The sequence below is a fragment of the Schistocerca nitens genome, chromosome 1 (assembly GCF_023898315.1).
Source record: "Schistocerca nitens isolate TAMUIC-IGC-003100 chromosome 1, iqSchNite1.1, whole genome shotgun sequence".
NCBI classification, from domain to species: Eukaryota; Metazoa; Arthropoda; class Insecta; order Orthoptera; family Acrididae; genus Schistocerca; species Schistocerca nitens.
The window spans coordinates 713,172,207-713,185,516 of NC_064614.1; the positions used below are offsets into that span (position 1 = coordinate 713,172,207).

General features: G+C 45.1%; 1 protein-coding gene across 1 annotated transcript in view; it reads right to left on the minus strand.

Annotated features, from left to right (window-relative positions):
- Window positions 1–12,740, minus strand: part of LOC126196566 (protein sneaky) — a 299,090-nt gene extending 286,350 nt beyond the window's left edge. Inside the window, exons 1-2 of the mRNA XM_049934577.1 lie at window positions 12,507–12,740; window positions 4,533–4,655 (exon numbers count right to left, since the gene is read on the minus strand). Coding sequence (XP_049790534.1) covers window positions 4,533–4,655; window positions 12,507–12,740 — 357 coding nt within the window. The remainder of the gene's footprint in view (window positions 1–4,532; window positions 4,656–12,506) is intronic.
- Window positions 12,741–13,310: the final 570 nt, after the last annotated feature.

The window sequence follows — 13,310 nt, forward strand, 5'->3', positions numbered from 1 at the left end:
GCTGTCTTCTGAAGTGCTGAAGGTACTTACGAATACTGAATTGTTACACGGGTTATGAATGGAAAAGGCTGAATGCAAAACTGTTTCTGGAATGTGCCACTCCCGAATAACACCATAAGTGACGGCTGCTGAGGAAAAACCTAGGTGTTCACGGCAAATATTTAGTTTCATAAAAGATATAAAGACACTTTTTGTTCTGAGCAGACTGGTGAGATATCTTGTCATAAGTTCTTTGCCACCACCTTAAGATAAACACCTATAGTCGTATTTAACAGATACTTCCTTCAAATATGATTTTCTGTTGTTACACCGGAAGTCGTCTCCAATAATATGTTTCCTAGAATTGGCAGGTGTATTGAAATAAATATCCTTTCGAACTACAATTCATGTATTTCACAAATTATCCACAACTATGAAGGAATACCTCTTACTTCAACGACACAGAGGTAAGAAAAAGATGCTACAGAAAATGAAAACCACACAATTAATATGTTTTCACAGATAGTGCCTCTTTTCCATTCTGTTTTGTACATGCGAATTATTAGAATAAAAAGACAAATATATTCTGTGACATTTACTACACGAACAGGAACTCTAAATTATTACTCGCCTAATGCGCAAGATACAGCACAGTACCCTCCTGAGCCCAGAAAGACTGGAGAGTGGATTAATAAAAAATAGTGAAAAGTTAAGATGGTAGTTGTAATGCTTAAGGTGTCCTGCATCGTCTCCCCCACTTGAGTTCAATGCACAGAGCGTTTATACAACTACGTAAAACTGTCAGAAAAGTCCTTCTTTGGGATGTTCTTCAACTCGCGCTCACATTCGCACATTCTTTGGTCTTGGCGAAACCTCAGTGACCCATTCAGCACTTTGTCGTTTAACTTCATCTTGATTACAGCATGTCTCGTCACTCGTGACAATTTTTTCCAGAAAAGAAATGTCCATGTTTCTCACTTCAGTCAAGTCGCGGCAGGCGTCTATACGTCGTTGTTTCTGTTCGGCAGTCCATGTGTGCAGGACAAATTTTGCACACACATTTTGCAGTTCTTCAAAACATTGTGGAGAAAGTGTTGAACACCTGATTTAGAGACATTACTGCATTGCGATTTGTGACACAACAACTACGACACGCTACGGCCACGATTCCACTGCTTCTCACTGCCTACTCACAAATGATTAGTCGAATGCATGTCTTTTGTTTATAGTAGTTAGTTCAAGCTGCGACCTAGTTACTGCTCTGACGTCGCTTGTGCGCCACGAATAAAATCAGTCTCGCAACTTTTTGGACGGATTTTGTAACCCTCTAATTGAGATTTTTTAATAGTATTGATACTCGACTTCTGATCTAAAATTACCCAGCAGATTCAGTGTGGCGGACTGGTACTTGAACGCTATTCATACAAGACACACTCCTCTTGTGTATTAAGCCGGGGACCTAAAAACAACGGAGAGGCTTCGTCCCGCTGTAGCCCTCAGTGGTTCACAACACCACAACAGGCCAGAGCAGTCCACCTACCCCACAGCCGCTTCACACCGAACCCAGGGTTATTGTGCGGTTCGGCCCCCAGTGAACCCCCCCCCCCCCCCCCTCCTCCCGGGAACGTCTCATACCAGATCGTACCAGAAGAGTGTAGCCCAAAACGTTTGTGTGGTAGAATAATTAAGGTGTACACGCACGTGGAAACGGTGTTTGCGCAGCAATCAAAATGGTTGAAATGGCTCTGTGCACTACGGGACTCAACTTCTAAGGTCATCAGTCCCCTAGAACTTAGAACTACTTAAACCTAACTAACCTAAGGACATCACACACATCCATGCCCGAGGTAGGATTCGAACCTGCGACCGTAGCGGTCGCGCGGTTCCAGACTGTAGCGCCTAGAACCGCTCGGCCACCCCGGTCGGTGCGTAGCAATCGCTGACACAGTGTAACTGAGGTGGAAGAAGGGGAACCAGTTCACATTCGCCGAGGTAGATGGAACACCGCCTTAAAAACCATCCACAGGCTGGCCGGCACATCGGACCTCGACACAAATCCGCCGGGCGGTTTCGTGCCAGGGACCGGCAAGCGTTCCTGCCCGGGAAGCAGCGCGTTAGGCCGCTCGGCTATGAACCGTTCTTAAAACAGGAAGGGAGTTGCACAGAAATGTTCAACAAAATGCAGTGGGGGACGTTACAAGAGAGATGATGTGCATCACGGAGAACCTTACACACATAATTCCAAGAGTCCACTTTAATGTCTTTCTTGGCCTCTGGCGACTATCTTCCTGTGTCTAGACATATAGGAGTCCTGCCTCTATTGCCTTTGTTTGGGGCTAGCTGAGTGTCTCGGTTCAGGGCATTATAATTTCGACCTTGCGACGTCTTGCCTTATGTATTGGTTCATACTGAGAGGAGAGCAGTGGTGTATTACATGTCAAATCTTCCTAGCGTCCGTGTGTCGTAGAAGAAAAGGCTCAAGGCTATCAACCCCTGTGGCCTGGATTACGATTCCGCTTCTTGCATGTAATTACGTACTGACGAAAAATAAACATTTTATTGAGGAACTCCGTCCTCTACATCCCTTGTAGGTTTAATATGTAGGGGGCGATAAAAAAAGTTTCAGTTCGAAGGACTTGCAGTCCAGAATCAGTATGTCAATCAGGCAAAATCGCTGTGACCATCGAGGCAATAATCCCACAGTTGCAACTGGTTGAAGATATCCGTTTCGTAAAACACGGTGTTCTGCTGCATGAAGAATTCCGCAACTGTCTGCTGCACATCCTAGTCCCACAGGAATCGTTGACCCTTCTAGGCCTGTGTTAAAGGACCGAAGGCGTGGGAGACCTGAGTTTCTCTTGCCGTATACAATTTTCAAACAACTTACGGGACTTCAGCCAGGTAATATTAACAGCGACAGCCGATATTTCGGCGGGAGTACACCCCGCCATTTTCAAGGCAAACTGCCTTGAGAATGGCGGGGTGTGCTCCCGCCGAAATATCGGCAGTCGCTGTTAATATTACCTGACTGAATTTCCGTAAGTTGTTTGAAGACCGAAGGCATAATAATCACACGGGAAGAGATCAGGACTATAGGGTGGTGTCTCCCACTTGAATTGGCGTAGCTTCTGACCTCTCCAACATCGACTGGCGTCCTGTGTCGAATCGCGATCAGCACGGAACTTGGCGCATCACCCCACAACTGTGGTTTTCGACAGACGTGCTGCCACATACACAGTCTACGTTCTCAGACGCATGTTTACAGTCGTTCGTCCTTCGACAACCAAGAAAAGAATAACAGCACGTTGGTCCTGTTGGCACGAATCTGGTAAAAACGGCGCCATAGGTCTCGTTTTCGATTTAAGTACCTCGGAAAGATACGAACGCCACTCTTATCACTTACCTACATGTCGGTGTTAATATACACGCATCGGAGTCACGCTACGTTGCACATATGGGCATACGCTGCAGCAACGCCCTCAAACGGAAACTTCTTCATCGCACCTCTGCATATACGTGTTAGATCAGGTCGTGGTTCGGTGAAATTTCATGGACTGGCGAATATGAAAGGACATCGAGAGTCGCTGGGAGGCGTTAGTGAACATTCTGTTCCTAAAAAAAAGTTGTTCCCCATGGCAAAATCTATCACCTCTAGATATTTGACGCAGAGACTCTGAAGATTCTGGGAACCCTGACTTCAAATTATGAAGTGTTGGCGGAATGCCCTCACCTCTAAAAATGCAAATTACTGAGAGGACCAAAACACATTGATTTTTTGAATTCACTGAATATTTTTCAAGAGACTAGGAAAAATTTTCAAATTATTAAGGCTTTCAAATGATCGAGTATCACATTACCGATAGTCGATTATATATACAGGATGTGATGGGTATAAGCGCATATTTTTTATATGTGGTATTCTAATATGTACACACGTAAGTGTGTTGGTTGTTTTTTCTCTGTGTTGAACAGTCTTTCTGCATAAATATCACATATTTTATGACCTATTGGTTTCTGGTTCAAATGGTTCAAATGGCTCTGAGCACTATGGGACTTAACTTCTGAGGTCATCAGTCCCCTAGAACTTAGAACTACTTAAACCTAACTGACCTAAGGACATCACACACATTCATGCCCGAGGCAGGATTCGAACCTGCGACAGAAGCGGTCGCGCAGTTCCAGACTGTAGCGCCTAGAACCGCTCGGTCACTCCGGGCTGCAATGGTTTCTGCATGACCATAACTACACCACTAAGTGTACTACGCCTGTCAGTATAGACTAACCGTTTCGCGTCCATGTGTCCACACTTTAACACCTGTCCTGCTGCCCAGGGGAAAATAAGCATTAATGGCTTGGTCTTGCCACATGCACTTGGAGATACTAATCAACCCAAAAAGTACTACTCCTAACAGCTATAATGACTAGTCTGCAAATGAAGTAAATATTAATGTAATGTGTTCAGTACACTGTTCTCAGGTGCCAATAGAAATATCTGCATTTCTGCACACCATACCCAGTCTGGGAAAGAGAGGGGGGGGGGGGGGGGAGGTTACCTGCAGCTCGTCCAGGTAGTCGTTGTGCTCCAGAGGAACGACGCCGCCCTCCAGCTCTGCGCGCAGTGGCTCCACGACGCCCCGCACAGATCCCAGGGCGCGCCGCGCATCGCTAGTGTCCACCTGCCACAACACAGGCTCTGCAACACTCGAGTCCTCCCCTCAAACAAGTCAACATATTGTTAACAGACAACATTTGCTGATATTTTTTTTTTGATGGGTTTACGAAATTTCGATCGCAATTTGCGTATATTTTAATTCAGTATAGGCAGAAATAAAAATTAATAAAAGAAGTTCGGGTAGCCTATTAAATTCGCTGCTCTTCCTTGATCTCCAACAATTTTGGGTGAACTGTGACGGCGCATATCGACGGCGCTTACCAACAGCACTGTGTGCAGTAACTCCAAATAGGCTGGCAAAAAAATGGGGCGAGACTCACTACGTCTGGTTGTTCGTCATGCATCTGGTGGAAGCTGCATTGAACATGCATGAAATGTAAATGAAAACTTTGATCCTTTACTCTTTAATCCTCTGTTTTTCGATTACATTATTAGCGACAAATCACTGGAAATAGTAAGTACTATAAAATATCTACAATGTAAGGTGTCAGACAAATCCATCACCTTCCATGAAAACCCTGACATGATAGCAAATCCGGCAATATGTCACATAGCTCCGAATAAATTCTGACATTAAATTAACCAAAGTAATATGATCAACGAGTGAGCAAATGGAATACCACAGACTAACACAAGAACGCCTAAATGCATGTCATACCTTCCCACCGTGAAACAGATGCAGTTCTGAGGGGAGAAACGAGAACACAAGCTGAGAGCAGAGCCGTGTAGGCTAGAAGGCCCTACCATAAGGGACTCCCACATGCTGGCCAACTGCCGGGAGGTCCACCCCCCCGCCCATGTTAAAAGATAGAGCCCTCCAGGAGAACAGTATAGATCTTACGATAACACTAAAAGGGCCCTGCAAGTTTTAGCGTGAGACTATACGTGTCTCTGTTACGTAGCAAACATTAAAAACATTGCCCCACCACAAAAAGTATAACGTTTCTCATTGGATAGACAGAATTTTTGTAGGCGGAGCTTAAGGTTAACGTTGAGACGCTGACTCATCAGCTGAAAACACAGCCAGATACCTTTTTCTTAAACCAACTTCAGTAAACAGTAGTAAGGAGAAGTTCGAGAGAGTTGCTACCGAGATGGTGAGGTGTGTGGAGCTGCGCCGCCCGCCGCCCCTGGCGCTGCCTAACCACCGACAAGGTAATGAACGCACGCGATGCCGCATAATAGCGCATAAGGCTTCACTCAGAACTGCAGAAGTCTCATCTGTTACATCCCCTTTTTACGTAATACTAGTGTCGATCGTCAATTAAACTTCGTGGTATTCACATTTGCTACTTGAAGTTAAAATCTGAAACGCGATGATTTTTCTGTTATATAATTATTGAGAAGCCACATCAGCCACTGTAATTTACAACAAGTTAAATAAGTAATTAAAGATAATTGAGGTTCACTGTAGACCATTTTTGATGGTTTTCTCTTAATTTAAACCTAGATTATAGATGTGATATGGCATAGGTCATCCTTCGACCCATTATAGAACTTGGAAACCCATTCAGGGAATATTCGTTCACAGCTTTGTTGAACGCAGTTGGTTTTTATCATCCTGTATTAAAATATTTCCTTTTATCAATAGTGCAATTTATAAACAATATTTTGTGAGTAGAATAAAAATTCCAATGGTAAACTTAACTGCTTTTTCGACGTTATTTTACCATCTAACTAAAAATAGGAAAGCCTTGAACCCATTCCACTAAATTTAGTTAGTATTAAGATTCTTTTACAGAGAGTGCAGTGGAGCTGACACTGAAATCATTAAGTATTTGATTATATCATCGCTAGTCTCACTGAACTCTTCTGAACGCTACATGTCATGTGTGGTCTGGCGTCTCCTTACCAGCAACAGGCCCCAGGTTCAAACCAGTCAATTCCCTAAAAAACACTCTCAGAGCGTAGTTGCACGAAAGTGGTAGGGAGGCACGACTTAGAACAAACAGACACCACACAGAATGTTAGAACGAATAACCATCTGGAGCGACTTAAAGTGCAATGACCATTGTAGGAAAATCAGATTCCAGACTGAAACTCACTGAAAAAATCTTACGAAAATGAAATTCATCCACGAAGGAAGTGAGCTGCAAAACATTCGTACGATCATCAATTTTTGAGTACTGCTCAACAGTCTGGGATCCTCGCCAGTTTCGATTAACAGAAGGGATAGAGAAGAACCAATGAGGAGCACTACCATTCATCGAGGGATTGTTTAGTCGGTGCGAGAGTGTCACGATGATGCTCAACGAAGTCCAACGACAGACACTGAAGGAGCTTTGTTGCACATCACAGAGATGTCTAAGTTCGAAGAACGGTCTTGCAACATATCACTTCCTCCCACATACGCATCGCGAAATTACCACGACGGGAAAATCAGCGAAATAAAGAGTTCATACAGGGGTTTATCGACAATCATTTTTCCCACGCCCCTTTTGAGAACGGAGTGGAGAAGGGAGGAACATATAGTTGTATGAGAAGTACCCTCTGCTACACACAAAATAAGAGACTTGATGCGTTTAGACGTAGATACAAATGTAAACATAAATATAAAATGCAACCCAAGATTGTGTGTGTAAGCACATAAAAGATATACCTTTGTAAAATCGGATGGTTTTTTTAAATAAAAACTTTGTACTGAGAAAAGATCCATTATTCGGTTCCGGAGGAGGTCACAGCTTGTCACTGCCCCTCCAAGCCAATATAATTTACTGACACCCCTACTTTTAACGAGTCACAAATGCCGAAGAGTTTAATAACAACAATAATAAAGTAATACAATAACAGTATAATAATAATATATCGATAAAATAATAACGTCTCGTATAAATTAGCACTTAAGTATTTCGCTTTAGCGAACTTCGAAGGAACTGTAATTTAGAGAAATACAGTACCTGACAAGAAAAGTGAAGCACTAAGTAGGGGAGGAGGAAACGACATGAAACTTCACGGGTTGAGAGGGTATGTGATGTTATTTTAGTGATTACAAAACCGAGTCGGATTTGCAAAGAACGTATTAGCCCACTGATCTGTATGATGTTGCACCTTCTGTGGCCTGGACCCGTGTACTGATTCAGTTAGAAAGGGTGTTATAAAGCTGTTGCATCTTCTCATGACGTAAGCTGGTCCACAACTGTTGTAACTGGTCCTCGACATTCTGTGTACCGGCACTTGGACGAAGTTCACGTTGGAGCTAGTCCCACCACATATTCTATCGGGGTCAGATCTGGTAACCTTGCCAGCCATGGAAGTTCCTCCATATCACATAGACTGTTCATTACGTGCCATGTGTGGACCAGCAACGTTCTGTTGAAAATTGCAATACTCCCTCAACCCCAACCGTTGGCTCCTCACACCATGACACCAGGAGTAATATTGCTGTGCCTCTCCACAACATTGGAAGAATGACTCGCTGGAAGTAGTCACCTGGGGTCGAACAGAACCGCAATTCATCGCTGATCATAATGCGGCACAACTTGACTAGAGGAAGGAATCGGTTGGTAGGACATGTGTTGAGGCATCAAGGTGGTGGTGGTGGTTAGTGTTTAACGTCCCGTCGACAACGAGGTCATTAGAGACGGAGCGCAAGATCGGGTTAGGGAAGGATTGGGAAGGAAATCGGCCGTGTGAGGCATCAAGGGATCACCAATTTAGTATTGGAGGGCAGCGTGGAGGGTAAAAATCGTAGAGGGAGACCAAGAGATGAATACACTAAGCAGATTCAGAAGGATGTAGGTTGCAGTAGGTACTGGGAGATGAAGAAGCTTGCGCAGGATAGAGTAGCATGGAGAGCTGCATCAAACCAGTCTCAGGACTGAAGACCGCAACAACAACAACATAATGCGTCGCCTTTCATGAGCAGTCCATGGTTCTCGGTCACGGCGCCAGCCCAAATGCAGCTGTTTGTGCAGTGGTGTTAACAACAGCTTACACAGGGGTCGGCTATTCCCCTGTCCGGCCGCTGCTAGTATCCCACCCATGGTGGAAGATGACACAGAATGTTACAAGGAGACCATTACTTGTATTTAGATAGCAAGTGCAGATGTGAGAGGGTACGATGTGCTTCACGTACAACATGGCGATACCACTTGTGAACTTTGACAACGAGTACGCCTGCGCTTATGTTGCCGTGAAGTCCAAAATTGGTTCACTGTCACATCTGACTGCCCCACGAATCTGTATATTATACGATTCGAACAGCTAGCTAAATGGCGACCCACAATCCCTTTCAAACTGGGTCAGGTGCTGATAACATCGTCTCGTACGAGTATGCCGCCATTGCCTGCCCCTCACAGTAATCACGCAATGTCTGATACTTTTCACGTCCCTTACATATACTACCAGGCCTATTAACAATGCCAAACCTAAACAGCACTAATGCACGCTGGTGGTCGTTCTATCTCTCACAGAGAACTGCAATTGTAGTGACTTACATACCCGTCTATGGTTGGTATGTACTCAGAGCTGCACTGACATCCAACCAAGTCTTCTTGGTGCTTCACTTTCTTTCTCAGAGGGTTTACATCCTTTGAAACACTTTTGTTCACAATTTGAGAAGTACCTATGCCATACAGTCGATTTAAGAACTGTGTTACAAACAAACTATCATAGACCTGACAACTTCATAATTTACATCTGTTTCACTTAGTACTAAGATCGTGAAGAGAAGTATGGAGACTATTGCCATGCGGGCATATAGTAAGGGCAATGATGTTTCATGCATTTCTACCTCATTTCAGGAATTCAATATCACTATTTTTGTTTTCTTTCTTCTTAGTGGAGTGTCTGTCTGCTTCGGTCTTGCCTTACTCAACTTCCAGTGGTTTGTTGGTTCCACCTGTGGCGTCATAAATTGTGGCAGATTTGTTGTTGGTAGCAGATATGGCCATCTTGTGAATGGACGTCTTTTGCTGACTGGAATACACTGGCGGAAAATAATCACAACACCAAAGAATAGCCGGCCAGGCTGTCCGAGCGGTTCTAGGCGCTTCAGTCCAATAGTGCACAGAGCCATTTGAGACCGGAGTGGCCGTGCGGTTCTAGGCGCTACAGTCTGGAGCCGAGCGACCGCTACGGTCGGAGGTTCGAATCCTGCCTCGGGCATGGATGTGTGTGATGTCCTTAGGTTAGTTAGGTTTAATTAGTTCTAAGTTCTAAGCGACTGATGACCTCAGAAGTTAAGTCGCATAGCGCTCAGAGCCATTTGAACCATTTTTGAACCATTTGAACCAAACCTGATTCGCGTCCTCAAAGTGGCACTAGCAGCGCCACTCTTATGCAACCGGCTCAAAATTTTAATAGATATTACCGTTAAGATGTAGAAATATGTCTACCGGCTTTAATTTATGTCATACACCTCCTTTTTGGTGCTGCGATTTTTTTTTTCTGTCAATATATTTTCTGCAGTCAGACCTCAGAACAATGCAAAAGAGCTAATCTTCTGAAAAGCAACTGAAATGTATCATGTGTTAAGCGTAACTCGTAATTTTTTAGAACTTTTGTGATTTCTAAGACTCTTTGCTAATTGCTACTTTACTCTCTGAAAGATGAAAATTTTGGAAATTAATACGTATAGAAACAGAATATCTTGATCCGCATCACACCTCTTTGCCCTTTTGGATCTGCGCCTATGGTTAGTGGTACGCTTGAGTTAAAACGCAACCCAAGTTTGTGTCTTCATTGTCGTAGAAGAGACAATTCTAACGCTGCCCCATAGGCCGCAGATTTTAATGGATACCCCTCAGCTCAACCTCAGGATGTGCATTTCGTATAGGCTACTCTCCAGGTGGCGTGGCCCATTAACGTGCACTCTGTGCACTTGCGAGGCACTGAGCGAACCCTGCCAGCAGACACTCAGTCAGTGCAACTGTTGCATGGGACATGCCTGTCCACCAGCTGTCTACCCCCCCCCTCCCCCCCCCCAAACCTCCACACCCACTGCCCTTAGCTGCCCGGCTACCTGAGGTGGGAATGTCAGCTGAAACAGGCTGCTGTAGACGGTATGGTCGTATGAAATCGGAGGAATCAATCTGAAATAACCCGTCCAGATACAGAGTGTGGTATCGTCCTAAGATCACAGTGTGATACCAAAGTCGACAACTCGCATCAGTACCACAGTAGTTACTGTCATCTCCTGCGATCTGCACCGCCGAATGTGAGGTGCTGGCGAAGCCACACCCTCGATCCCAGCGTCAAAGCGCCACTGCACGGAGGCCCATATACGGGTACAGCAGATCATGGAATTGCTAAGCCCAGTTCGTGATCTCAGATCCAGCAGGCATAATCGCCTAAATAGTATACATGTGTTACTCATGTCTTAAAAAGAACTATATTTTTGAACTTTGTGATCTTTATACTTCAAGAGAAGAAATTCGTGTTTATCAAGGGATGCGTTTGTATTCTAAGATAGTTGTAAATTGTCGAATCGGCCGCCGCACAGCAGCCGTCAACCCGGCGCGGCGTGCTGCAACACGCGCGGCACACAGCGAGTACCGCTGGCGCCGCACACGATGTCAACAACTGGCGCAAGTGAACGCGTCGTCGCTGGGTTAGCGGCAGCGTACACACCACTATCGATACGGATTACCCAGGCGGCGCTGCCCTGGCCACCAGAGTGAGCAACCGTATAAGGACGCCATGTACCAACACTCTGATTGGCCGGACCTGCGGATTTAAGCGAGCTCCCTGAGCCCGTTTAACCAGTTGGCACAAATATCAAGTAACAACCACAACCACCATGTCATCCCTCATCCTCACCACACCATTTAAGAAGGCGAAGCGCAGCAAGCGCTAGAACTTCGTCCCCAGCAGAGGGTTCAGCCCTCAGTCATGTGCGTCCGTCCGTTTAACCAGTTCAATCTTCGCCGATGCCTGTGTTACTACCCGGCTGCTGGAGTCACGACGACCGAACCGTACTGTGGCCTCCCTGGCTGGAAACTTGCGACGCGTCGGTATCGACTGGTTTGCAGTGGTTTGGACTTGTATTCTCTACTAGTGACTCTGATTTCTCCTTGGCGCTACAGCCAGCGAAGTGTTAAGTTTTGTTTTGAGTGACAGAAGGTCAAATAAATTTGTCTATCACGGAATATTTGTTGTGTTACAGTGCGGACATTGTTGTTGTGGTCTTCAGTCCTGAGACTGGTTTGATACAGCTCTCCATGCTACTCTATCCTGTGCAAGCTTCTTCATCTCCCAGTACCTACTGCAACCTACATCCTTCTGAATTTGCTTAGTGTATTCATCTCTTGGTCTCCCTCTACGATTTTTACCCTCCACGCTGCCCTCCAATACTAAACTGGTGATCCCTCGATGCCTCAGACCATGTCCTACCAACCGATCCCTTCTTCTGGTCAAGTTGTACCACAAACTTCTCTTCTCCCCAATCCTATTCAATACTTCCTCATTAGTTATGTGATCTACCCATCTAATCTTCAGCATTCTTCTGTAGCACCACATTTCGAAAGCTTCTATTCTCTTCTTGTCCAAACTATTTATCGTCCATGTTTCACTTCTATACATGGCTACACTCCATACAAATACTTTCAGAAACGACTTCCTGACACTTAAACCTATACTCGATGTTAACAAATTTCTCTTCTTCAGAAATGCTTTCCTTGCCATTGCCAGTTTACATGCGGACGTAACACAACATAAATTTTGCACATCCCTTTGACAACGGTCTGCGTAACGTTAAGTAAATATTTTTAGCATTCTTGTAATATAGTGAAATAATATTTTGTACGATGCAGTTGCACTGCGCCATCTCTCAGCACAATCAAAGAACCCACCGTTATATCGGATGACAGGAGTTTCGTCAGGTCACAACACAGAGAGTGATGGAGGCGGCGCTGACCTTGGTGGAGAGGAGCGCCTGCTGGAAGGGCGCCACCATGAGGTGGACGCGCGTGCTGGTCAGGTTGTAGGCGAGCGCGGCCGAGCAGGAGAAGGTGCGCGCCAGCTCTCCCGCCGAGTAGGCCATCCCCTGCAGCGGGCCCTCCACGGCCCAGCACAGCAGCGCCACGCGCAGGACGTCCAGGCCCGTCCTCCCACACGCGCCAGGCAGGCAAAGCGCGCACACGCACCGCATCTGCCGAACACAGATCTCTCAGTACTGTGCTCTGGACAGCCGTCATCTACTCTTACAATAACAACTGACCCTCAAACTCCAGACAAAACTTCTCTCATCTGTGTTGTAGTTATCACTGCAATGTTCTTCTATCCGAAGACTGGTCTGATGCGGCTGTCAACGCTACTCTATTCTATGCAAGCCTGTTCATTCACTGTCAGTATGTAACCTCCCCCTCACTTATCGACCTCAATGACTGTAAAAATTAAAACGCGTGTACCTAATGGAAATTTGGGAAAAGCAATCGTCACCGAAGTTAATCTGTCGGTAAAGAGGGAGGAAAGGATTACATCTAGATGAAAGGAAAAATGCAAATGAAACTGGTGGAAATTAATTTTGAAAAGGGGTAAAATTAATAAAGAAAGTAAATGTGCGGTCGTTACGTTAACAATTAACTGGCGTTAATTAGATGTTTGAGATTTGGGGAAAATTACGGTCGCCAGTCCTAAGGACAATTACTATAGTAACTGAAAAAAGGAAGGTTATTGCACACATAATTAGCACTAACAGCGTGGCAACTGAAGGTTGACA